Below are 27,937 nucleotides of genomic sequence, written 5' to 3'. Positions count from 1 at the left end.
GGACTGCCGGGGTGTTAAGCATATCCAGTTTAGGTCACCTAACAGAACAAACTCTGAAGCTAGATGGGGGGCGATCAATTCACAAATGGTGTCCAGGGCACAGCTGGGAGCTGACGGGGGTCGGTAGCAGGCGGCAACAGTGAGAGACTTGTTTCTGGAGAGAGTGATTTTCAAAATTAGTAGTTCAAACTGTTTGGGTATGGACCTGGAAAGTATGACATTACTTTGCAGGCTATCTCTGCAGTAGACTGCGACTCCGCCCCCTTTGGCAGTTCTATCTTGACGGAAGATGTTATAGTTGGGTATGGAAATCTCTGAATTTTTGGTGGCCTTCCTGAGCCATGATTCAGACACGGCAAGGACATCAGGGTTAGCAGAGTGTGCTAAAGCAGTGAGTAAAACAAACTTAGGGAGGAGGCTTCTGATGTTGACATGTATTGAGAAACGGATCCTGGCGATTTGTTAAAAAACAAACAAACAAACAAAAAAAACATACTGTAAGTAGCAATAAAGTATTCAATTCTAAGCAGCATGTCTTGAAACAGAAATATGTGGCTTACTACATGATGAACCAACTCCATCTGGCTGTCAGTTTGTATTGTATTCACAAACAGAGCAGGACAGAACAATAGGCCTAATGAAAGTACCATGACGGGATCAAGAAGCAATCAGATCATTCAGTGCAGATGACATGAGAGTTTGCTTTCAGTTACTCACCTTGATGAATAAAGCTGAATGATGATGATACACATAGGAAACACAATGACGTCCACATAGGATGCGATGATCGGTAGTGTGTGTGTGTGTATAAGTATGTGTATGTGTGTGTGTGTGTGTGTGTGTATAAGTGTGTGTATAAGTATGTGTGTGTGTGTGTGTGTGTGTGTGTGTGTGTGTGTGTGTGTGTGTGTGTGTGTGTGTGTGTGTGTGTGTGTGTGTGTGTGTATGTGTATGTGTATAAGTATGTGTATGTGTGTGTGTGTGTGTGTGTATAAGTATGTGTGTGTGTGTGTGTGTGTGTGTGTGTGTGTGTGTGTGTGTGTGTGTATAAGTATGTGTGTGTGTGTGTATAAGTATGTGTGTATGTGTGTATGTGTGTGTGTGTGTGTGTGTGTGTGTGTGTGTGTGTGTGTGTGTGTGTGTGTGTGTGTGTGTGTGTATAAGTATGTGTGTGTGTGTGTGTGTGTGTGTGTGTGTGTGTGTGTGTGTATAAGTATGTGTGTGTGTGTGTATAAGTATGTGTGTGTGTGTGTGTATGAGTATGTGTGTGTGTGTGTGTGTGTGTGTGTGTGTGTGTGTGTGTGTGTGTGTGTGTGTGTGTGTGTGTGTGTGTGTGTATAAGTATGAGTGTGTGTGTGTGTGTATAAGTATGTGTGTGTGTGTGTATGTGTGTATAAGTATGTGTGTGTGTGTGTGTGTGTGTGTGTGTGTGTGTGTGTGTGTGTGTGTGTGTGTGCGCACGTGTGTGCGCCCCCTGCGTGCTTGTGTCCCCACCCAGTTGACAGGAAGTGACAGACACCTCTAAAATATGAATGACGGTAGTGTCTTGCCTGTTCCCTCTATCTGTACCTCCCTTCTACCCCGACTGGACTCCATTCTGAATACTTCCTTCCTCAATAACACTGGCAGAGAGTGAGACCGAGGCCGCCGCCACAAGGGCCATTTGTGTTCTGCTTTGACTCCATTTCTCAACAGGCAACGGATTTACCCAGACTCCTTTAATGGAGCTTCATGAATCATTTGCAGGGAGCCAATAATGAATCATGTCGGCTGAGGCTCTCTTCGGAGTCCCGGGTTTGCTCGGGTTGGCTTGCCTTTGCTCCGGGCTGGGTGATTTAAATGTAGCCTCATGCTCGTCAAATACTGTCAAATACTGTCTAAATTACTTTTAGAGTAAAATTACTCTAATTATTTAAAAAAAAAAATTGTCTTTGAGTAAATGGCTCACTTTAGGACTTATTAAGAGGCTGATAATTCCTGCTTGTTACTTTGTCTGCCAGACTTTGTCTTCAAACTGGCCTGTAGGCTTCTAACTTCAGGTGTAAAGGGGCATTCTGGGATCATTTTCATCTCATGGATGGTCAGTTCTTGCATCCACACCATACATTTAAGTGTTTTTTAATTTCTCCAGTTCCATCCTATCAAACTGGTAAAAGGTTAACTGGCCTGAAGGACTCTAACTTCAATATTTCAATGACAGACTGAAAGCAGCGGCTTCATTGCTGAAATGCGGGCTGTTTCGAGACCTAGTTTCCCTAATTTGTTTGAGGTGCATGAATCCAACCTGAAAGCATGTCTCTTAACAATTTTTTTTGTGTTTCAATTTACTCCTAGTATTTAGCAGCTGAAAATGATATGCAGTGTTGTCCTGAGGCAAAGCCAGGCCCAGCTTAACCACAGCGAGCCCCACTACACTCTCAGAGCGAATGAGAAGCTAGCTAACGCGTAGGGAGACCCAACAGCTGTTTCCTTGGATGGCTGTTAGCTTGTCTCTCGCCCTGTGTGGGAAGCTCAGCTCATTTCGCCTCCATTTCGGCGCGGTAATTTTGCGACGTGGCTCCATTACCGAAACCAAAAGGCAGAACCCGGAAGCTAGAAACACCCCCACAACCCCTCTCAGTTGACTTGTGGTAGCGTTGACTCGAATGAACGCGTGTACGCTTGTACACGCTCCTCATGCTTGCCTGGAGCCAAACTTGAGGGTTCAATTTGATTTGCAGTCCTGCTCCTCGATTTACCCGCAAGCAGGTTTTGGCAAAGCAGGCCCCAGACTGCAGCACATTTACAAGGAAATGGCTCACTTCCTCACCCTCTAGTGCTTTAGCTGGGCACGTTTAGTGCTTCAGGATGCCTTTTCTGTTGAATACACTGTGTCTCACTCCAAACAGGCTTTACTGGTAGAGTAGCAGTTTGAGAACCAACATCCAACCAAACCAAGTCTGGTGTTTCTAATTGACTGCACAGTTTCACAAGAACAGAGAGGTACTGCCTGAATCTGTCCAATAAGTTTTTAGTTTTTACCGAACAGGTCAAAGTAGAGCACTAGATATTTAAAAAAAATATATATATATATATATATATTTCACCTTTATTTAACCAGGTAGGCTAGTTGAGAACAAGTTCTCATCATCAACAAAAACAACAACACAGAGTTACACATAAACAAACACACAGTCAATAATACAATAGAAAAAGTCTATATACAGTGTGTGAAAATTAGGTAGGATAAGGGTGGTTAAGGCAAAAAAAAATAGGCCATAGTGACAAAATAATTACAATATAGCAATTAAACACTGGAGTGATAGATGTGCAGAAGATGAGTGTGCAAGTAGAGATACTGGGGTGCAAAGGAGCTAAACAAATCAAATAAATAACAGTATGGGGATGAGGTAGGTAGATAGATGGGCTATTTACAGATGAGCTATGTACAGGTGCAGTGATCCCTGAGCTGCTCTGACAGCTGGTGCTGTCAGACAGCTAGCGAGGGAGATATGAGTCTCCAGTTTCAGTGATTTTTTGCAGTGAGTTCCAGTCGTATTGGGACTATAGGGTGACATTTGGGACTCATTTTATTACTTAACGATATTACTTTTTATCGCTCGCACAATTGGGCTGTTTTTATCACCCTTCTAACATGCTGGGATTATTTGCGTGCATCCTTAAATGTCCCCTACACACTGTAGCAGGGAACAATGGGAACATCATTTAATTGTCATGCTGCACAGGAGTCTCCGTTTTTTGAAGGGATGTCACCTTTCCGGGCACACTCTAGCACACTTCTTCAATGCCTTGTGACGGCGTGCCTCCTGAAATGCTCATGACGACGTGTTTTAGCTGGATGGAAAAAGGCGATGAAATGCATTCAAACTGTACGAGACGTCTTTCAACGTTTCTTGCTCCAGGAGAGCCTTCGATGTGTCCTCCTCCTTTATGGTCTGCTTAGATTACTGTGTAAGACGTGTCGTGCTTTTCAATTGGTGGATCAATCAGCAGCGTATCCCACAGGTCAATTAACTAGCAGCCGCTGTACAAGAGCGCTGTGTAACGATAACACAAGCATTAGTTATCCATACCGTTGTCAGTCCCTCGACCCTTTCGGGCATCTGTTGTTTTGTTCCTTTAGACTTACCGTAGGTGGACTACGGGAGCCACCGTACTTTGGATAAAATGTGCGGTTATGCTAGCTCATGAACGTGAGGAGGTCAGAGTTGTAGCTGATAACAAAGAACCAAGTTGTAGCCATTGTTTTATAAAGAACCAAGTTTTGTTCGTCCTACATAACAGCATCAGTACCCGTCCTAACCCTCTCCCTCTCCGTCCGTCAGGTGACCACCCTGGTGAACACCAGCAACAAAGGGCCCAGCAGTAAGAAGAAGGGGCGCTCCAAGAAGGCCCACGTGCTGGCCCTGTCCGTGGAGCAGGCCACGCAGAACTTCCTGGAGAAGGGCGAGCAGATCGCCAAGAACAGCCACGATCTCAAGGAGGAGCTCATCCTCGCCGTGGAGGACGTCCGCAAGCAAGGTATGTCTGCACTGGGACACCATACCATGTTGTACTCTTGTGTTTAGAGATACAGTATATGAATCCATTAAATGGGACGGCAAGATGAAGAGAGCCCAATGTACTCACAGGGACACCATACTTGTACTCTTCTGGTGTATACAGTCCATGGAATGTGACAGCAAGCTCTCCAGAGCCCAGTGTGTATTCTGGTTCCCATCCGAAACTGCTGTAACATTATGTATTAGGAGCTTGAAAGGCGCCTGCATCCTTCCACCCCCTTTGGAGCTCTTCCCATTCATGTTTCAGAAGAACTTGGAGAACTAAAGGGAGTATCCCAGCTTGAATATTGCCCCATGTGTGCACTTTTATTTCCTTCAAACATAAAAAGAGTCCTACTTTTGAATGATATTTTCTCTCTCTGAGCCTTAAGTCACCTTGTCCGTCTGTAAACCTGGCTTTATCATGCTCAAACTGTCTCGCTTCCACACACGCTCGCATACCCTAGCCCCATGTTAAAACCCTCAGCGTTGTGTGGAGTCTGCCAGGCTGAAAGCTTAGTCTGACTCTGGTGTATTTCTAAGGCTCCTGCCCAGGTGGGTCCCAGCAGGGGCCCTCAATGAAAAAGCACTAGCATTGGCAGGGATCTCCCCTCTCTCTCTCTCTCTCTCTCTCTCTCTCTCTCTCTCTCTCTCTCTCTCTCTCTCTCTCTCTCTCTCTTTCTCTCTCTCTCTCTCTCTCTCTCTCTCTCTTTCTCTTTCTCTCTCTCTTTCTTTCTCTCTCTCTTTCTCTCTCTCTGCATGAAAATTCCCCTCCTTCTTTTCCTCTCTTCAATCCCAACAAACAATGTCTGGAGTCAGGCAAATTGCGTCACTCTTCAAGCATACACTTAGCAATCTCGCTTTCTTGTACATTCATCGTAGGCAATTTACCGCGGTAGCTATCAAGCTGTGGAGGAGAAGGTGTTGTGTTTGAACTCAGACCTTGCTTATCAGTCTTGTGATTTGTTTTTAACTTGGAAATGAATTAGGCTAGATTCCCTTGCTGAATAAAATGTCAGTACAGAATAGCGTAAGTGTTCTATTTTACTGCAGGCTATCTGCTTCAGAGGACAGTTTTTGCATTCTTTAATTTCATCGTTTAGGTCTCACTGGACCCAAGCAGACATATCATTTTCCATTTGAATACCTGTCAGGTTTTCCATAACTCAGTTATTTACTGTCATTACATTTTACAGGGGGCCCTTCTTCAGGAAGTTGGCACTATCCTCCTCTTCTATTGGAGCAGACCATCAGACTGTTAAATAGTCCCCAATAGCCGTTGGGTGTGTAACCCATGAGGTCGTCCTCCCACGCAGTCATCGGCATCAAATCAAATCAAATCAAATTTATTTATATAGCCCTTCGTACATCAGCTGATATCTCAAAGTGCTGTACAGAAACCCAGCCTAAAAACCCAAACAGCAAACAATGCAGGTGTAAAAGCACGGTGGCTAGGAAAAACTCCCTAGAAAGGCCAAAACCTAGGAAGAAACCTAGAGAGGAACCGGGCTATGTGCGGTGGCCAGTCCTCTTCTGGCTGTGCCGGGTAGAGATTATAACAGAACATGACCAAGATGTTCAAATGTTCATAAATGACCAGCATGGTCGAATAATAATAAGGCAGAACAGTTGAAACTGGAGCAGCAGCACAGTCAGGTGGACTGGGGACAGCAAGGAGCCTTCATGTCAGGTAGTCCTGGGGCACGGTCCTAGGGCTCAGGTCCTCCGAGAGAGAGAAAGAAAGAGAGAATTAGAGAGAGCATATGTGGGGTGGCCAGTCCTCTTCTGGCTGTGCCAGGTGGAGATTATAACAGAACGTGGCCAAGATGTTCAAATGTTCATAAATGACCAGCATGGTTGAATAATAGTAAGGCAGAACAGTTGAAACTGGAGCAGGAGCATGGCCAGGTGGACTGGGGACAGCAAGGAGTCCTCATGTCAGGTAGTCCTGGGACATGGTCCTAGGGCCCAGGCCAGTTGAAACTGGAGCAGCAGCATGGCCAGGTGGACTGGGGACAGCAAGGAGTCATCATGTCAGGTAGTCCTGGGGCATGGTCCTAGGGCTCAGGTCCTCCGAGAGAGAGAAAGAAAGAGAGAAGGAGATAATTAGAGAACGCACACTTAGATTCACACAGGACACCGAATAGGACAGGAGAAGTACTCCAGATATAACAAACTGACCCTAGCCCCCCGACACATAAACTACTGCAGCATAAATACTGGAGGCTGAGACAGGAGGGGTCAGGAGACACTGTGGCCCCATCCGAGGACACCCCCGGACAGGGCCAAACAGGAAGGATATAACCATACCCACTTTGCCAAAGCACAGCCCCCACACCACTAGAGGGATATCTTCAACCACCAACTTACCATCCTGAGACAAGGCCGAGTATAGCCCACAAAGATCTCCGCCACGGTACAACCCAAGGGGGGCAACCCAGACAGGCCGACCACAACAGTGAATCAACCCACCCAGGTGACACACCCCCCAGGGACGGCACGAGAGAGCCCCAGCAAGCCAGTGACTCAGCCCCCATAACAGGGTTAGAGGCAGAGAATCCCAGTGGAAAGAGGGGAACCGGCCAGGCAGAGACAGCAAGGGCGGTTCGTTGCTCCAGAGCCTTTCCGTTCACCTTCCCACTCCTGGGCCAGACTACACTCAATCATATGACCCACTGAAGAGATGAGTCTTCAGTAAAGACTTAAAGGTTGAGACCGAGTTTGCGTCTCTGACATGGGTAGGCAGACCGTTCCATAAAAATGGAGCTCTATAGGAGAAAGCCCTGCCTCCAGCTGTTTGCTTAGAAATTCTAGGGACAATTAGGAGGCCTGCGTCTTGTGACCGTAGCGTACGTGTAGGTATGTACGGCAGGACCAAATCAGAGAGGTAGGTAGGAGCAAGCCCATGTAATGCTTTGTAGGTTAGCAGTAAAACCTTGAAATCAGCCCTTGCTTTGACAGGAAGCCAGTGTAGAGAGGCTAGCACTGGAGTAATATGATCAAATTTTTGGTTCTAGTCAGGATTCTAGCAGCCGTATTTAGCACTAACTGAAGTTTATTTAGTGCTTTATCCGGGTAGCCGGAAAATAGAGCATTGCAGTAGTCTAACCTAGAAGTGACAAAAGCATGGATTAATTTTTCTGCATCATTTTTGGACAGAAAGTTTCTGATTTTTGCAATGTTACGTAGATGGAAAAAAGCTGTCCTCGAAATGGTCTTGATATGTTCTTCAAAAGAGAGATCAGGGTCCAGAGTAACGCCGAGGTCCTTCACAGTTTTATTTGAGACGACTGTACAACCATTAAGATTAATTGTCAGATTCAACAGAAGATCTCTTTGTTTCTTGGGACCTAGAACAAGCATCTCTGTTTTGTCCGAGTTTAATAGTAGAAAGTTTGCAGCCATCCACTTCCTTATGTCTGAAACACATGCTTCTAGCGAGGGCAATTTTGGGGCTTCACCATGTTTCATTGAAATGTACAGCTGTGTGTCATCCGCATAGCAGTGAAAGTTTACATTATGTTTTCGAATAACATCCCCAAGAGGTAAAATATATAGTGAAAACAATAGTGGTCCTAAAACAGAACCTTGAGGAACACCGAAATGTACAGTTGATTTGTCAGAGGACAAACCATTCACAGAGACAAACTGATATCTTTCCGACAGATAAGACCTAAACCAGGCCAGAACATGTCCGTGTAGACCAATTTGGGTTTCCAATCTCTCCAAAAGAATGTGGTGATCGATGGTATCAAAAGCAGCACTAAGGTCTAGGAGCACGAGGACAGATGCAGAGCTCGGTCCGATGCCATTAAAATGTCATTTACCACCTTCACAAGTGCCGTCTCAGTGCTATGATGGGGTCTAAAACCAGACTGAAGCATTTCGTATACATTGTTTGTCTTCAGGAAGGCAGTGAGTTGCTGCGCAACAGCCTTCTCTAAAATCTTTGAGAGGAATGGAAGATTCGATATAGGCCGATAGTTTTTATATTTTCTGGGTCAAGGTTTGGCTTTTTCAAGAGAGGCTTTATTACTGCCACTTTTAGTGAGTTTGGTACACATCCAGTGGATAGAGAGCCGTTTATTATGTTCAACATAGGAGGGCCAAGCACAGGAAGCAGCACTTTCAGTAGTTTAGTTGGAATAGGGTCCAGTATACAGCTTGAAGGTTTAGAGGCCATGATTATTTTCATCATTGTGTCAAGAGATATAGTACTAAAACACTTGAGCGTCTCTCTTGATCCTAGGTCCTGGCAGAGTTGTGCAGACTCAGGACAACTGAGGTTTATAGGAATACGCAGGTTTAAAGAGGAGTCCGTAATTTGCTTTCTAATAATCATAATATTTTCCTCAAAGAAGTTCATGAATTTATCACTGCTAAAGTGAAAGTCATCATCTCTTGGGGAATGCTGCTTTTTAGTTAGCTTTGCCACAGTATCAAAAAGGAATTTCGGATTGTTCTTATTTTCCTCAATTAAGTTAGAAAAATAGGACGATCGAGCAGCAGTAAGGGCTCTTTGGTACTGCACGGTACCGTCCTTCCAAGCTAGTCGGAAGACTTCCAGTTTGGTGTGGCGCCATTTCCGTTCCAATTTTCTGGAAGCTTGCTTCAGAGCTCGGGTATTTTCTGTGTACCAGGGAGCTAGTTTCTTATGAGACATTTTTTTAGTTTTTAGGGGTGCAACTGCATCTAGGGTATTGCGCAAGGTTAAATTGAGATCCTCAGTTAGGTGGTTAACGGATTTTTGTCCTCTGGCGTCCTTGGGTAGGCAGAGGGAGTCTGGAAGGGCATCAAGGAATCTTTGTGTTGTCTGTGAATTTATAGCACGACTTTTGATGTTCCTTGGTTGGGGTCTGAGCAGATTATTTGTTGCAATTGCAAACGTAATAAAATGGTGGTCCGATAGTCCAGGATTATGAGGAAAACATTAAGATCCACAACATTTATTCCATGGGACAAAACTAGGTCCAGCGTATGACTGTGACAGTGAGTGGGTCCAGAGACATGTTGGACAAAACCCACTGAGTCGATGATGGCTCCAAAAGCCTTTTGGAGTGGGTCTGTGGACTTTTCCATGTGAATATTAAAGTCACCAAAGAATCAATAAACAAGGGATATTGTCTAAATGAGACACATTTACTCGTCCTTAAAAACAGCCCTATAGCCTAACACATTACAAAACCACTCTTCCTTGTGTTTTGATGTGTATAATTACACACTGTAGCCTATTGTTTTATACGTTTTTACTTCCTAAAATAATAATTAAACCACCTCACGGTTCAGCTGTCTGAGATTTGAGCACTAAATCCACCAACAATAATAACGGTATACTGTGATAACAATATATTATTACTATTTATTTTTTTCTAAATTGCATCCTACCTGAATAGTGAGTTGCACGGCATTTGGCCGCGCCAACATTTTTCACATCTTTGTCCACTACACTATTGAAACTTGTTTATGTGGAGGACATTCCTCTTGTAGGCTTTTTACTATGGGCATACTCTTTCACTTTCGTTTTACTATGATGAAAAAGGCCTCCATCCTTGCAAACAGTGGCCCAAGGCTCCTCTCTCACTCTCTCTCCTCAGCAGTGTGCATGTTAGGCTGTGGGCAAGGAGTGAGAGAATGATGCTGAAGTGTTGAAATCCGGATATACTGTATGATGTGCAGTCCTGGGCAATTTTATTTCGCTGCTTTTAATATATTTTATCGGCCTAAAGCTGGCAATTACCGGCTAATGGAAACTCTGGTCCAATGTTACAGTGCCTTCAGAAAGTATTCATACCCCTTGACTTATTCCACAGTTTACTGTGTTACAGCCTGAATTCAAAATGAAGTAAATAGATATTTTTCTCTCCCCATCTACACACAATACCCCATTATGTAATATTTGCAAATGTATTGAAAATTATATACAGAAGTATCTAATTTACATATGTATTCACACCCTGGAGTCAATACTTTTTAGAATCACCTTTGACAGCGATTACAGCTGTGAATTTTTCTGGGTAAGTCTCTAAGAGTTTATCACACCTAGATTATGCAACATTAGCAAGCAAAAACTAAAGCAGGAAGCACCGGTGACTCGATCAATAAAAAAAGTGGTCAGATGAAGCAGATGCTAAACTACAGGACTGTTTTGCTCTCAAAGACTGGTATATGTTCCGGGATTCATCCAATGGCATTGAGGAGTACCCCACATAGTCACTGGCTTCATCAATAAGTGCATTGATGACGTCATCCCCACAGTGACTGTACACACATACCCCAACCAGAAGCCATGGATTACAGGCAACATCTGCACTGAGCTAAAGGGTAGAGCTGCCACTTTAACTTCTTGATGCACCCATCCAATTAGCGGGATCATTTTCGTCAACCACCGCTGAATTGCAAAATGACAAATTCAAATTAAATTACTAAAAATATTTAATTTTCATGAAATCACAAGTGCAATATAGCAAAACACAGCTTAGTTTGTTGTTAATCCACCTGGCGTGTCAGATTTCAATAAAGCTTTTCGGCAAAAGCATACAAGCGTTTATGTAAGGACATCTCTCTCAGTAAGCAAAAATATTACAAACAACTAGCAGCCATGTAGATTGGTCACGAAAGTCAGAAAAGCAATAAATTAAATTGCTTACCTTTGATGATCTTCGGATGTTTGCACTCACGAGACTCCCAGTTACACAATAAATGTTCCTTTTGTTCCATAAAGATTATTTTTATATCCAAAATACCTCCATTTGGTTGGCGCATTATGTTCAGAAATCCACAGGCTTGAGCAGTCACGACATCGCAGACGAAAATTCCAAATAGTATCCGTAATGTTAGTAGAAACATGTCAAAGTTTTTTATAATCATTCCTCAGGTTGTTTTTACAATATATAATCGATAATATATCATTGGGACTGTAGCTTCTTCAATAGGAGAGAGAGAGAAAATGGCTGCTCCAAGCTGTTGCGCATGCAAAACTCTGCTGGCACGCAGCCATACAATGACGCGATGTGATCTTTCGCGCTAATTTTTCAAAATAAAAGCCTGAAACTATGTCTAAAGACTGTTCACACCATGGGGAAGCCATAGGAAAAGGAATCAAGTTGATATCCCTTTAATTGGAGCAAAGGCAGGCTATGGAACATGGAACTTTCAAAATAGAAGCCTCTTCTGGGTTGGAATTTCCTCAGGTTTTTGCCTGCAATATCAGTTCTGTTATACTCACAGACAATATTTTGACCGTTTTGGAAATTTTAAAGTCTTTTCTATCCTAATCTGACAAATATAGCCTCGCTATTGTTATTTTACTGCTGCTCTGTTACTGTTATTTTAAATGTTTAAGTAAAACATTCCTTTTCCTATGGCTTCCCCATGGTATGAACACTTATTTTTTCTTAAAACTGCATTGTTGGTTAAGGGCTTGGAAGCTGTAAGGTCTACCTACACGTGTTGTATTCGGCGTGTGTGACAAATAAAATTTGATTTGATTTGATTTGCCAGTCATTCTTTTCAAAATTCTTTGAGCTCTGTCAAATTAGTTGTTGATCATCGCTAGAAAACCATTTTCAGGTCTTGCGATAGATTTTCAAGTAGATTTAAGTAACATCTCTAACTCGGCGACTCAGGAACATTCAGTGTCTTCTTGGTAAGCAACTCCTGTGTAGATTTGCCGTTGTGTTGTAGGTTATTGTCCTGCTGTAAGGTGAATTCATCTCCCAGTGTCTGGTGGAAAGCAGACTGAACCAGGTTTTCCTCTATGATTTTGCCTGTACTTATCTACATTCCGTTTATTTATTTTTCTGAAAAACTCCCGTGTTCTTAACGATTACATTTTTTGAAGTTTTACTTTATTGCCTTGTTGCAAACAGGATGCATGTTTTGGAATATTTGCATTCTGTTCAGGCTTCTTTCTTTTCACTCTGTCATTTAGGTTCGTATTGAGGAGTAACTACAATGTTGTAGTCACAGCCATTATACTCTGTAACTGTTTTAAAGTCACCATTGGCATCATGGTGTAATCCCTGAATGGTTTCCTTCCTCTCCAGCAACTGAGTTGGGAAGAAAGCCTGTATCTTTGTAGTGACTGGGTCTATTAATACACCATCCAAAGTGTAAGTAATAACTTCACCATGCTTAAAGGGTTATTCAATGTCTGCTTTTAAATGTATGCTGCATCTACCTCTTTGCAGGGCATTGGAAAACCTCCCTGTTTGTGGTAGAACCTGTGTTTGAAATGTACTGCTCAATTGAGCTTGCAAGTAGATAGTGAGAAATAGTAGGCCTAATATTACATGATTAAATCTGTGAAATGAATCAGTAGGCCTAATATTACATGATTAAATCTGTGAAATGAATCAGTAGGCCTAATATTACATGATTAAATCTGTGAAATGAATCAGTAGGCCTAATATTACAGAATTAAATCTGTGAAATGAATCAGTAGGCCTAATATTACATGATTAAATCTGTGAAATGAATCAGTAGGCCTAATATTACATGATTAAATCTGTGAAATGAATCAGTAGGCCTAATATTACAGAATTAAATCTGTGAAATGAATCAGTAGGCCTAATATTACAGAATTAAATCTGTGAAATGAATCAGTAGGCCTAATATTACATAATTAAATCTGTGAAATGAATCAGTAGGCCTAATATTACATAATTAAATCTGTGAAATGAATCAGTAGGCCTAATATTACAGAATTACATCTGTGAAATGAATCAGTAGGCCTAATATTACAGAATTAAATCTGTGAAATGAATCAGTAGGCCTAATATTACATAATTAAATCTGTGAAATTAATCAGTAGGCCTAATATTACATGATTAAATCTGCCTAATATTACAGAAATGAATCAGTAGGCCTAATATTACATAATTAAATCTGTGAAATGAATCAGTAGGCCTAATATTACATGATTAAATCTGTGAAATGAATCAGTAGGCCTAATATTACAGAATTACATCTGTGAAATGAATCAGTAGGCCTAATATTACAGAATTACATCTGTGAAATGAATCAGTAGGCCTAATATTACATAATTAAATCTGTGAAATGAATCAGTAGGCCTAATATTACATAATTAAATCTGTGAAATGAATCAGTAGGCCTAATATTACAGAATTACATCTGTGAAATGAATCAGTAGGCCTAATATTACATAATTAAATCTGTGAAATGAATCAGTAGGCCTAATATTACATTATTAAATATGTGAAATGAATCAGTAGGCCTAATATTACATAATTAAATCTGTGAAATGTATCAGTAGGCCTAATATTACATTATTAAATATGTGAAATGAATCAGTAGGCCTAATACTACATAATTAAATCTGTGAAATAATCCCCCCTCCAAGCGATTTACAGGCATTTTACACTATTCTGCATTTTTGCCATATATTTTCTCATCTTCAATCGGTTAAATCACATCGATCAATCGTTTTCATTCAGTTACAAAAGTGACAGTCATGGCTGAGCCCCATATGCAAGCACACCATGGTCGCTTTGCGGTTACAATGTAGCCAAGCTGTCTATATCTGCCTATGCACCAAATGAAGAAGCACAGGATATTTGTGTCTTGATAAAAACAGCTCTGCTTGCAGGCCCGGCTAAACAAGGGGGCAAAAGGGGCTTAGCCCCTTCAGCTGAAACATGTGCCACCGCAGTTTTAGTTTTATGTCCCTATATAAAAATACACCAAACTGCTGTATAATTTGACCTTCAAGAAGATAGAGGATGCTTCCCAAATGGAACCCAGTTCAGTCCCTGGTCAAAAATAGTGCACTATATAGGGAATAGGGTGCCATTTGGGAAACGTCTTAATTGGTTTAATTGGCTCAATAACATCCCATCCAAAATGTTCACTAATTAATGGTTTGTTTTGGCCCCCTTGAAACGAAGTGGCATTTTCCTCCTCTGCCCCTCAAAAGACAGTAAAGAGCAAAGAGTTAATATGAGTTATTTGAAAGTGGGTTTGAAGCCCAGAGGTGAAAACAACATGTTTTTAATTTGCAGGAGGGAATAAGCAGGAAATATACAGGAAATGCACTACCGTCGTTGTAGCCTTGCCTCTATTGCCGACCAACCATTTCACACACACATCCTTGGCCCCATTACAAACTTACCCAAGCCTAGCATGACTGCTGACTTTTCTATCCGAGGGAAATACTGTATTGCTTTGTTTTGGTGTTTGGTTTACTTTAAAGTGTTTGGAATTGAAGTACAATGACTCATCATATGCAGACACAAATCCTCTAAATCACACTAAAGTTTTGGGGAGCGTTTTACCGAGCGTAGACTGTCGTTTTTTGCTTTCTCATTTCCCAGTGGTTAAGCGCTCGGCGGGTCAGACTAATGCGGCGATCAGACGTTCCCTCTCTCTCTTGATGGATTGGAAGCAGAAGGAGACGTGTGTGCGTATGCCTGTGTGCACTTGTGTACGAGAGGGAAAGAGTCGTACATTCCTCTGATTGATACCCATTAAGCTCGTGCCCTGGCCCTGGTTTTGGAGAACGCAACGATCCTGAGATGTTTACTTCACAGTCGCGCAACATTAATGCTTTGATTGTCCGTGGGCGGTAGCACCTCCGCCTCCGCAGTGTCGGAACACCATATAGGCTGTAGAGGCTTGTGGAAGGGCCGTGATTCCATCACTTGTAAACAGGTCACGCCGATAAGCCTGTGGGCCCAATACAACCCTCGCCGATCTCCAACGTGTATCACTGCGCCTCATCAAATAGTGCTCTGTTATCTATCGTCTCGGGAACGTTTCTTTTCAGGATGGCAAATGCCACCTATGAAGTCACTTATAGTTGTTTTCCTGCCTGCAAGTCAAGTCCCCTTCAACGACTGAATGGAGTTCAATGAGCCCTGGCTCGAAGGTGATGTTTTCCTCCGTTCGGAATTGGATTTGTACTGCATGTTCAATACTCAGATCAGCAGAGAGAGAAGTGGTGGCTTACCACCGGCAGCTGTTGCACACACATTCATCATCCATCCGGCTCTCACCTCTACAGTTTCCTCACATTTCATAGTGTGCACTGCAGACAGACTTGACACTGTTGGCGCGGAGCCATTCCAGGTCCATGAAATGGATCAGTGGCACACATGGCCGTGCGATTCCTCACTGAGCTTTGATCAAAGTTTCCACTTGTGCCCTTGTTAAGCCATGAGTGAGGGAGAAAGAGTGTGAATGAGAGAACTGGAATTGAAGGAACACTGACATGGAGAAACAGGGAAAGAGGGAGCGGACAGACGAGCCAGAGAGAGCGTGTGTGTGTGTGCGTAAGTGTGTAAGTGTGTGTGTCCCACATGTGCTCCCAAGGATGAAGCAGACTTGTGGAGGTCTACAATTTATTTTCTTGCCTGATTTCTTTTGATTTTCCCATGATGTCAAGCAAAGAGCCACTGAGTTTGAAGGTAGGCCTTGAAATACATCCACAGGTACACGTCCAATTGACTCAACTTATGTCAATTAGCCTATCAGAAGCTTCTAAAGCCATGGCATAATTTTCGGGAATTTTCCAAGCTGTTTAAAGGCACAGTCAACGTAGTGTATGTAAACTTCTGACCCACTGGAGTTGTGATACAGTGAATTATAAGTGAAATAATCTGGCTGTAAACAATTGTTGGAAAAATTACATGTGTCATGCACGAAGTAGATGTCCTAACCGACTTGCCAAAACTATAGTTTGTTAATGAGAACATTTCAACTGTATGTGTGCCTGTGTGTCCCTTGAATATGTATGTGTGTGTTCACACTTGACCTTTCACTGTTAATGGGAAAGCTCTCTCCTCGTGAGGAAACAAATCAATCAGACTGAATCCCTGGCTGCCAATGGGACCAGGAAGAACTAGCTATCTGACCTTGAGCTATAGGACAGGACAGCAGACCCAGTCACACCCCAGTGGGGGGGAACAGAAATCTCCACAGTCCACATCACATTATGTCCCATTATAAGGTATAGACTACAGCAATGTGCCCGAGTGAAAAGTAGTGCACTATAAAGGGGATGGAGTGCCATTTGGGAAGCGGACAGTGAGAGAGGATATTGCTGACACTGACAGGGCACTATTTCTAGGAGATTAGAGTCGTAAATGGTGTCTGATTCTCTATTCGATGACTAATTCATGACAGTAACAGTCCTATATTGAAGGATCAACCACTACTTTGAATGTACGTTTGTTCGTGTCTTTTGAAGTTATATAGTCACGAGGAACAGTGTCAAGAACTACCATACGTGGCGCTTTCAAACTGAACGCCCACTTCCAGTTCACCCGTTTTAGGTTCACACTGCCTGAAGATCATAGTGGCATTTTATTTGTTTTGCGTCTGGAGTAAAAGTGAAAAGATGGTTAATGTTCTCACTCTGTTTTTATGGAGGATTCCGACTGGCAAATGGAACAGGAGCCAGCAGGAGTACTGTGTGGAAAGAGACGTCCTTGCCAATAAACCCTTTAAGCTGAAGGTTATTTTAACAGTGTGCAGCTCGAGCCCCCATCAAACCTATAATCTTGTCTCGAACCCTCTGAGTCCTATCGTCCAATCGTCTCCTCTATCGCCTCTCATCTCCTCCTGATTAAATTATGGAAGCTGATTTCAGACTGCGGGGATTCACTAAGCCCACCAAACTGTCACTGTCACACACGCACACACGTACACTCACATACACACGTACACACACACATACACACTGCCTGCCTCGTCACCGGTTATGATGACTCACTTAAAAGTGTGTGTGTGTGTGTGTGTGTGTGTGTGTGTGTGTGTGTGTGTGTGTGTGTGTGTGTGTGTGTGTGTGTGTGTGTGTGTGTGTGTGTGTGTGTGTGTGTGTGTGTGTGTGTGCTTGCTTCTCTGTTTATGATCTATGGATTTATCTGTACTTTTTATCAGGTGACATAAGCCACTGATTCCCCCCCTTGGGCTGTAAGGAGAGGCAGTCAATGTAATCAGTCTGTGGTTTATGAATGAGAAGGCCTCAGACAGAGAGAGCATTCCCTAGTGAGACAAGCTCGATTTCTGTCTGAGGTTAGACTGTTCCCATATCTGTCTGTGCTTGTGTCACAATGACAATTAGAGTTGGCTAGGCAGCACAAACAGATCTAGGATCAGGCCAGTCTGAGGTGACTCCAAATTACCTCTCTTGATCCACAGACTGGGGTTTACATGGGAGCCACTGCGGGATATACCACTAGTGCCAGCAGAAATAACTGCACTCACTCTAGGACTATACCATGGCTTTCCCTGACATGAACCAAGATGGTTTGCATTTTAACTGTCATACTGAATACTTGTTATCCAAGGTAGACATATACGATGTACAGATAAAGTGTGATAAAGGGAAACAACACAAACACAACTCCTCCTCTGCTCTCTGTTCTCTCTATGGATTCCACATGGTTTCCTGGGATACGTCACCAGCACCTCCAGCCTCCTGTGGTGGTGTGGGCCATGCAGGAGGAGGTTACTGCTATGCAACCACCACCACAGGGCTCAAACAGGGATCTTTTCAGCTCACCTCCACCACTCAGGGAGAAACCAAATGGTTCCCTGGTTTCCTACCGCGTTGATGTGATGTAGATTAAGATTGCGACACACTGCAAACACGGAGAGGAGTTCAGGCTAGGAAGTCTGCACTTAATGCTAAGCATGTGCAATACAACACGTAAAATCTGGTGTCGATACATGCGCATGGGAATACAGAAAGTATTCGCACCCCTTTTCATTTTTCAACATCATTTTGTTGTTACAAAGTGATATTAATTCAAATTGATTTAATTGTCACGAGACAAAATTGACGAAAAATTGGATAAGTATTCAACCCCCTGAGTCAATAGTTAGAAGCAAAATGCCAAACAAACTCAAATTCCAAAACACAACCACGTGTCCATGCAAGCCATTTGTTTATTTGACAAAAAAATGCTCGCAAAACTGTTACATCCATTTGTGATTATTATGAAGTATCACTTGTGTGTCCCAATCCTCATATTACTTTTGCATTGGTCTTCCAACAGCATGCGGGAGGAAACAGCGCATTAGCCACTCTAACCGAATAGGTTATATTCAGTAGCTTATGTCCCCAGAATAGCCCCCTGTCTCCCCTAATCTGTATCGGATGTGCTCATAAATTGCGCCGCTACTCATGGAATGTTTCAGAGATCTCAAGTTGTGATGCTGCGTGCATTTCATCAAATGCTCTCAGTCAAAACAACCATCATTTAAAAAAAACTCAAGCATACCCATAACATGATGCAGCCACCACCATACTTGAAGAGAGGTACTCAGGGATGTGTTGGGTTGGGTTGGAATATTTGTATTCTGCACAGGCTTCCTGCTTTTCACTCTGTCAATTAGGTTAATATTGTGGAGTAACTACAATGTTGTTGATCCATCCTCAATTTTCTGCCATCACAGCCATTAACTGTTGCAAAGTCACCATTAGCCTGAGAAGTTTCCCTCCTCTCCGGTAATTGAGTTGGGAAGGACAACCGTATCTTTGCAGTGACTGGGTGTATTGATACACCATCCAAATTGTAATGAATAACTTCACCGTGCTCAAATGGATATTCAATGCCTGCTACCAACCCTTCTTTGTGAGTCATTGGAAAACCTCCCTGGTCTTTGCTGTTGAATCTGTGTTTGAAATCCACTGCTCGACTGAGGGACCTATATGTGTGGGTGCAGAGATGAGGTAGTCATTCAAAAAAAACATGTTAAACCCTATGGGAAGTGAAAGTAGATAAGGGTTAAGGCTGTTAAAACAGAAAGAGCTTGACAAATACGTTTAGGGATTCATTCACACCGATTAAGGTAAGGGGTTAAGGTTTGGGAAGAGTTTAAAACAGAAACAAATGAAATAAGTGCCTAGTGCTGAACCTGCGATCCTTGGAACCCGAAGTGTGTGGTTTAGCCCTTCCTCTATATCCCAATCCACAACACCCTAGCAAGCCCGCGAGCCTACTAGATGGTAACACATGCTCATGTTGCCCCTAGTGGACTCTATTGAAGGCTTCTCCCGATGTCCTGGGGACCTGGAAGAACGTTGAATACTGAAGTCTATCTGGTGTGATGTTTCTGCTGACCCACCTCCAACCTCAGCCACATCTCTCTCTCTCTCTCTCTCTCTCTCTCTCTCTCTCTCTCTCTCTCTCTCTCTCTCTCTCTCTCTCTCTCTCTCTCTCTCTCTCTCTCTCTCTCTCTCTCTCTCTCTCTCTGTCTCTGTCTCTGTCTCTGTCTCTGTCTCTCTCTCCCTCTCTGTCTCTGTCTCTGTCTCTCTCTCCCTCTCTGTCTCACCCTGATCTCCCTCTGCAGGCGATTCAATGCGCTTGGCCTCCCAGGAGTTTGCTGACGACCCCTGCTCCTCAGTGAAGCGAGGCACCATGGTGAGGGCTGCCCGCGCCCTGCTCTCCGCCGTCACCCGCCTGCTCATCCTCGCCGACATGGCCGATGTCATGAGGTTGCTGGCCCACCTGAAAATCGTAAGCAACTCTATAACTATGTCCTTTTGCTCTTCTTCACTGATACAAGGGACACATCTCCATCGCCTTAAGATGCATCCACCCCTTGTCTCATCCGGAATGGACAACACTGGACTATTGAGATTGAGATGCACCCCATCCCATGGGATTTATTCTGAAGTGATGGTGAAGTTTGTGCGTTGTCACCCCATGCTGCCAATGGTTTGATTAAGAAACTGAGGTGGAACTCATGCATCTGAGTACAAACCTTGGTCGAGGACCCTATCATACAAAGTCTGACAAAGTTACTCTCGCGTAGCCTCTTAACTTTTATTCAAACGCTGTGAATGACGGTGGCCTTTAAAAAGGCTGTTTGAAGTCGCTGTCGGTTCGTCTGCATATCTTGAAACGCGCCACAGAGAGGCTCCCCTACCAGCTACAAAGTCAGCTGGCCTTTTTAGATAGACCCAGCAGGACCCACACACACACACACACACACACACACACACACACACACACACACACACACACACACACACACACACACACACACACACACACACACACACACACACACACACACACACACACACACACACACACACACACACACACACACACACACACACACACACACACACACACACACTCCCAACCCCTGTAGAGTTTCAAGGGTGAGCCAACCACTACTCTACCAAATTCCACACACACACACACACACACACACACACACACACACACACACACACACACACACACACACACACACACACACACACACACACACTCCCAACCCCTGTAGAGTTTCAGGGTGAGCCAACCACTACTCTACCAAATTCCACACACAAACACACACATACACACACACACACACTCCCAACCCCGGTAGAGTTTCAGGGTGAGCCAACCACTACTCTACCAAATTCCACACACACACACACACACACACACACGCACGCACGCACGCACGCACACACACACACACACAACCCCTGTATAGTTTCAGGATGAGCCAACCACTACTCTACCAAATTACACACACACACACACACCTCTCGCTTCACTTACTGTAAGTGAAAGAGCAAGGTAGCTTAAAATCGTAAGATAACACAAGGGCTTTCATATGCCTTTGGCGATCAACAGGGACATACTGTATATAGTCAGGATACAGAATAGTCAGCAACTTCAGTAAGTACAGTAGAGTCACCGTGTCCTCTTAGTCAAGGGCCCTGGTCAGAGCAGTGCGCTAAATAGAGAATAGTGTGCCATTTAGGATGCATCCAGGATACATATTTTCTCTTCACAGTGTGTGGAAGGACACTGTATCAAAACACACTAGGAGTTCAAATGCCTTTGGCGATCCATAGAGGCATTTCTGGACACCTTCAGTGAGTAACATCCCCATGTCCTGTCCCATCCCCTCCCCAGGATATCCCAGCATGCCATGCTCTAATCCACAGCTCCACTGATCACCAATGATCACCAATGTACGCTGGGAGAGCTACGTTCTACCTGGGCCGTACATTAGCATATAGATGAGCCAGAACCTCAGTAGTAGAACACACACACACACACATACACACACACACACCTACACACACACACACACACACACACACACACACGCACGCACGCACGCACGCACGCACGCACGCACACACATGCACACACACACACACACATGCACACACACACACACACATGCACACAGGCACACACTCACACATGCACACAGGCACACACTCACACATGCACACATACACACACCACACACACACAAACACACACACACACACAAACATGCACCTGATATGATATCAGAGTCCACTGATGGATTCCCGCTATAAGGAACAAGGAGGTATTAACCACACATACTGTACATGTCACACCGCTTGGATAGAAGTGTAATTAAGCCTATATGTTTACAGGACACATACAGGTCACAAGTTCTGCTTCTGGCTGTAGTGCTTTCATTGTGATCCAGTGCAGTGCTGGTACAACTGCCCAGACCTACACACACACACACACACACTCTCAGACAGTTCATCTTCTAGAACATTTAGGGTGTCCCCGGGAGCCGAGAGGGGGCTTAACTCCAGTCTGTGCCTAAGCTTCTCATCAAAGGCCACTTACGAGTTATTTCTCTCCTCTCTCTCTCTCTCTCTCTCTCTCTCTCTCTCTCTCTCTCTCTTTCTTTCTTCTGCTCTCTCTCACTCTCTCTCTCCAATACTATTGTCTGCACTTTCTTAAGGCTACAGAAAGTAGTTTAGAATAAGAATGGACCTGCAGGGATGAGGATCGCTAAAAGGGGACAATAAAAAAAAAAACTCACAAGTTAATTGTCACAAAAAAAATATGTTCTAGTAGCAATTACAAAGAAGTGAAAATTAATTTTTGTCCCGCCAAGCAAAGTTCCTTATTATTATTATTTTATATACAGATGATTTTATTTGATCACCCTGTTGCAGGAGGGACATTTTAAACTTGTAGTGTATTTGAGGTTTAAAACGGGTTCTGAAGTTTGTAATTTTCCCTTTGGAATTTCAGACTAGGTTATTTTCAACCCCTAAAAATGTCCATTAATTATAATTAATGTAATAATTCACATTTCCTGTTGCTGGAGGATTAAATTGATGCTCAAATTGAGATCCTACATCTGTAGCTGAAGTTTTGTCACTTCATGAAAATACTTCATGGAAAGCCTTAAGGTAGCTATGTCCATAAGCTCTTTGCAAATGTTAAATATCTGTGTCTCCGTGTTTTCGTGTGTGTGTGCGCACGCGTGTGTGTCCGTGTGTCTATTTGTGTGTGTGTGTGTGTGTGGGTGTGTATATGACAGGTGGAGGAGGCCCTGGAGGCAGTGAAGAATGCCACCAACGAGCAGGACCTTGCCAACCGCTTCAAAGAGTTTGGCAAGGAGATGGTGAAGCTCAACTATGTGGCTGCCCGCAGACAGCAGGTAACACAAACACACTCACACTAGCAGGTAATAGTTAAATATGTCATACTCCACACCAGGCTCCTTGAGCTCGTATCACAGATAAATGGGAAACCAAGCTTTGCAGGAGACACACATACGCACAGACACACACACACACCTGTACCTCCAGCACCTGTACCTCTAACCATCAGTGATGTGTTAAACCTCGAGACGATTAGGTCCAGCCAGGGGAAGTTTAAAGAGGAAACCAGTAGCGAGGCAGACGCATTAAAAAACGATAGAGACAGAGAGCCCTTCGGCTCTTACCAAAGACACAGCAAGAACACCGATTCTCTATCATAGCAGGACATCGTACACGCACAGAGCAAGCAGACACAGTCATGGCACTACATCACACCACTGCCTCGCGAGCCTAGGGAGGGGGGGAAACGACTCTCAACGCCGAGCTGGGCTCTCGGTCATAACTGAACGCCTTCTCCAAAAACACGTTTAAGTGCTGCGCTGTATCTGTGACTGTGCCATAGCACGACGTTTCTGACTGAGGCTGCGTCCCAAATGGCACACTACTTTTGAGCAAGGGCCCCTAGAGCTCTGGTCAAAAGTAGTGCACTAAATACCCTCCTGACTTTATTGTCCCCTTGGGGAAATATTGTTGCAGTGTCATGTAGACGTTTAAAGTGGTGTTTAAATACAAAACAAGATTGGCAATATAACTTTCATAACGGTTACATAACAATAAAAAGAGACTAGCCTGCTGGCCTTACTGAGTCTATAGGAACATTAGCCTGCTGGCCTTACTGGGTCCCATAGAAACATTAGCCTGAGCTGTGATATTTAGGAGGGATATCAGACCTGGCGCAGTCTGGGTACAGGGGGTGGCTTGGGTCTAAAATGATTTAGTGAGCCTTGCGAAGGGCCCTGACCTTAAAGATCTCGTCCAGGCCTGTCCGTTTGACTCCAAGTACCCTGCTTGCTGTGGTGATAATCCTTCTCAGCATATTTCTCTGTCTGACAGTGGCATTGCCACACCAACAAACAATACAAAAAGTGAAAAGACTCTCAATGAAAGATTTGTAAAACAGAGTCAGTATAGTACCGTCTTCATTAATATATCCCAGCTTTTTGAGAAAGTACAGTCTCTGTTGGCTCTTTTTGTAGATCAGGTCTGTACATTTACTCCACTGAAGCTTATTGTCCTAGAGGAGACACAGATATTTGTATTCCTCTATAATCTCTAGGTTCTGACCTCTGATAGATGTTGCAGAGGTAGGTGTTGTACACTTCCTGAAGTCTACGCACATCTCTTTGGTCTTATTGGTATTGAGGACCAAGTGTGATTGGTCTACAAAGTCATCTAGGAGCGGGCCATGATGTTCGTCGTCATCATGCAACAGGCTGATCAAGGCAGTGTCATCAGCGAACTTAACGAGGTTAACACATCCCTGAGGAGAGCCTGTGTTGGTGTATGTCCGACACGTGGGGACCTACTTTTGACCGCTGGCTCAGGAAGTCCAACAAACCACAAAACTAGCCCCCCATTTAAGGAGAAGTCCCGAAAGAGTCTCTGTGCCAGAATGTAAGGCTGGATTGTGTTGAAGGCAGAAGAAAAGTCAACAAACAGAACCCTGAAATTGGATTTGGCACCCTCTAGATGTCTATAGACCATGTTGAGGAGAGTAAGAATGCCATCATCAACTCCTCTACTGGGGCTGATAGGAAAACTGAAACGGGTCGAGGAGATTCTCGGTGGCGCTGAGAACATGACTTTTCATCATTTTCTCAAGGCATTTCATGACTAAGGATGTCAAGGCGACATGGCGGTAGTCATTCAGCACAGAGGGATGAGATGCTTTAGGAATTGGTATAATTATTGAGTTTTTCCAGGGAGGATTGGAAAATGTCTGTTAAAAACACCAGCCAATTGTTTAGCACAGTGCTTTAGCACCTGTCCACTTGTCTGGGCCTGGGATTTTGTGTGCGTTACATCCCCTGAACAACTTCAAAACATTCGTTTGTAACGATGCTTCCATTTTTATTTATTTTTTTACCTCCGACACAAAGTTGTCTGCTTTCAAATCTTGAGAAGAAAACATTCAGTTTATTAATAACCATGTTCTGGCCCTCATGTCTCCCAAGGACAGCATTGGTTTTTCCCCTGCAGACTGTGTGTTGGGAGCGTTAGCCATGGATTTAATCCCTTGCCAGGCCACCCTTGTGTTTCCTGAGGAGAGGGTCCTCTCCACCCTTTGCCTGTATGCCTCCTTGTCCACTAGTATCTGTCTTTTGATCTCACGTTGTACATCTCTTAAAGCCTGTCTATCACCCTCATGAACTGCCTTCTTCCTATTAAGTAGTGATTGAAGATTTTTTTGATACCCAATGCTTATTGTTAGGGAAGCTTTTATGGGTTTTAGTGGGCACAACTGACTCAACACAGAAGTTTACATAGTCTGAAACATCTGAGTTCATCAAGATCCGAGCTGCTGTCCTCATACCTCCCACATAGTACAGTCAAAACACCCCCTGGAGACCAAAGACCTCCCACATAGTACAGTCAAAACACCCACTGGAGACCAAAGACCTCCCACATAGTACAGTCAAAACACCCCCTGGAGACCAAATACCTCCCACATAGTACAGTCAAAACACCCACTGGAGACCAGATACCTCCCACATAGTACAGTCAAAACACCCACTGGAGACCAAATACCTCCCACATAGTACAGTCAAAACACCCCCTGGAGACCAAAGACCTCCCACATAGTACAGTCAAAACACCCACTGGAGACCAAATACCTCCCACATAGTACAGTCAAAACACCCCCTGGAGACCAAATACCTCCCACATAGTACAGTCAAACCACCCTCTGGAGACCAGATACCTCCCACATAGTACAGTCAAAACACCCCCTGGAGACCAAATTCCTCCCACATAGTACAGTCAAAACACCCCCTGGAGACCAGATACCTCCCACATAGTACAGTCAAACCACCCCCTGAAGACCAAATACCTCCCACATAGTACAGACAAACCACCCCCTGAAGACCAAATACCTCCCACATAGTACAGTCAAACCACCCCCTGAAGACCAAATACCTCCCACATAGTACAGTCAAACCACCCCCTGAAGACCAAATACCTCCCACATAGTACAGTCAAACCACCCCCTGAAGACCAAATACCTCCCACATAGTACAGTCAAACCACCCCCTGAAGACCAAATACCTCCCACATAGTACAGTCAAACCACCCCCTGGAGACAAGTGATAGTGTTGTCGTTCCAAATCTGGACAGTTTTAACTGTGGGTTTCTCCCTCTCCAGGAGCCAACAGTAGGTTGGCCTGAGGTAGTTTTAACTGTGGGTTTCTCCCTCCCTTCTCCCTTGAATGTACACAACGGTAACAACCAATTGGGGGAAGTCACGGGGCAGATAGTAAGGTCGCAGTGACACAGACATCAGTTCAATGTCGGGGGCACAGAGTCTCTCTCTTACCAGGATCGATTTACACCACTGGTCCCTGACAAGCAGATGTGATGTTTCCCTGTGAGGGTCAGATCACGGACCTCTCTGACCAGAGTGAAGCCGGCCGCACCCTATTCCCCATACAGGGAATAGGGTGTGATTTGGGACACATGATGAAAGAGTTGAGCTGCCATCTCTCGGTTGATTGCCTCACATCTCTCCGTCGCTGGAAATGCCCCTTAAACATGACCATGGAATAATAATTTTGAATTCAGGGAAAATGTATTTTGAGTGCTTTCTTAAAGCTCCACTAAGTTTGGGTACTTTTTGGAAGTGGCACATCGTTGAGGGAATGCTTTTTTTCCCCCCTTAACCTTTCTTAGAATTAAAAAGGAAGTGTTACGCGAGAACACTTAATAATGCATAGGTAGAGTTTTGACAGGAAATCTGTGATAAATAGTGTGTTGCGCGCTCAGTCGAAATGTTGGGTCACGCAAGGTACGCTGTTCAAGGGGACCGACTTGACATAAAATAACTTTCTTCATATCAAGAAGGTCTGCCTATCAAGGCTTTATGATGTTTGAATAGAATATGAGTAGACATATCGAAGGAAGCCCGTGCAATTGAAAGCCTCAAGGTTCAACTTTCAATCGACACATATCTCTTGCCCACAATAATGGTATGTGACGATTCATTTGAGCGAGTTTAATTAAATATTCAGCCTTCGTTTGGATTGTATCTCGAGAGTCAGGCCAGATGTCAAATCCTCTCTAAAGGATTTCGAGCCAAGTGAAAGTTACCCTTTGAACAAAGTTTCAGTACCTCAAACTTTTCAAATCAATTCCAATACTGCTACATAACTAAAGTCAAATGAGTTATGTATGTTAGTATAATTCTGCAGGTTTACTATATAACCCGTGCTGACGTCTGGCCTGAGTATGTGTAGCATGTCCTAACACGTATACAACATTTCCTAACCAGTTTATAACATATTCCTGAACAGTAGACAACCTTTCCCGACCAATATACACTGAGTGTAACAAACATTAGAAACACTGCTCTAATATTGAGTTGCACCCCCCATTTTGCCAGCAGAACCACTTTCATTGGAAAGCGTTCCACAGGGATGCTGGCCCACGTTGACTCCAATGCTTCACACAGTTGTGTCAGGTTGGCTGGATGTCCTTTGGGGTGGTGGACCGTTCTTGATACACACGGGGAAACTGTTGAGCGTGAAAAACCCAGCAGTGTTGCATTTCTTGATGCAAACTGGTCTGACACCTACTACCATACCCTGTTCCTTTAGTCATGCCCATTAACCCTCACAATCCATGACTATATTGTCTCAAGGCTTAAAAATCCATATTTAACCTGTCTCCTCCCCTTCGTCTACACTGATTGAAGTGGACTTAACAAGTGACATCAATAAGGGATCGTAGCTTTCACCTGGATTCACCTGGTCAGTCTTTGTCATGGACAGAGCAGGTGTCCTTAATGTTTTGTATACTCTGTGTATAACATTTCCTAAAC

The 27,937-nt window shown here is 43.8% G+C and overlaps 1 protein-coding gene across 2 annotated transcripts in view; it reads left to right on the top strand.

Annotated features, from left to right (window-relative positions):
- Positions 1-27,937, top strand: part of LOC118370746 (catenin alpha-2) — a 724,633-nt gene that overhangs the window by 144,465 nt on the left and 552,231 nt on the right. For both annotated transcript variants that reach the window (XM_052486587.1, XM_052486588.1), the window contains exons 3-5: positions 4,326-4,521; positions 19,857-20,023; positions 22,842-22,961. In XM_052486587.1, the coding sequence (XP_052342547.1) occupies positions 4,326-4,521; positions 19,857-20,023; positions 22,842-22,961 (483 nt within the window). The remainder of the gene's footprint in view (positions 1-4,325; positions 4,522-19,856; positions 20,024-22,841; positions 22,962-27,937) is intronic.

This window comes from Oncorhynchus keta, chromosome 29 (assembly GCF_023373465.1).
Source record: "Oncorhynchus keta strain PuntledgeMale-10-30-2019 chromosome 29, Oket_V2, whole genome shotgun sequence".
Taxonomy (NCBI): domain Eukaryota; kingdom Metazoa; phylum Chordata; class Actinopteri; order Salmoniformes; family Salmonidae; genus Oncorhynchus; species Oncorhynchus keta.
The sequence above is the reverse complement of the archived record's forward strand: the minus strand, read 5'-3'. Positions and strand labels throughout refer to the sequence as shown.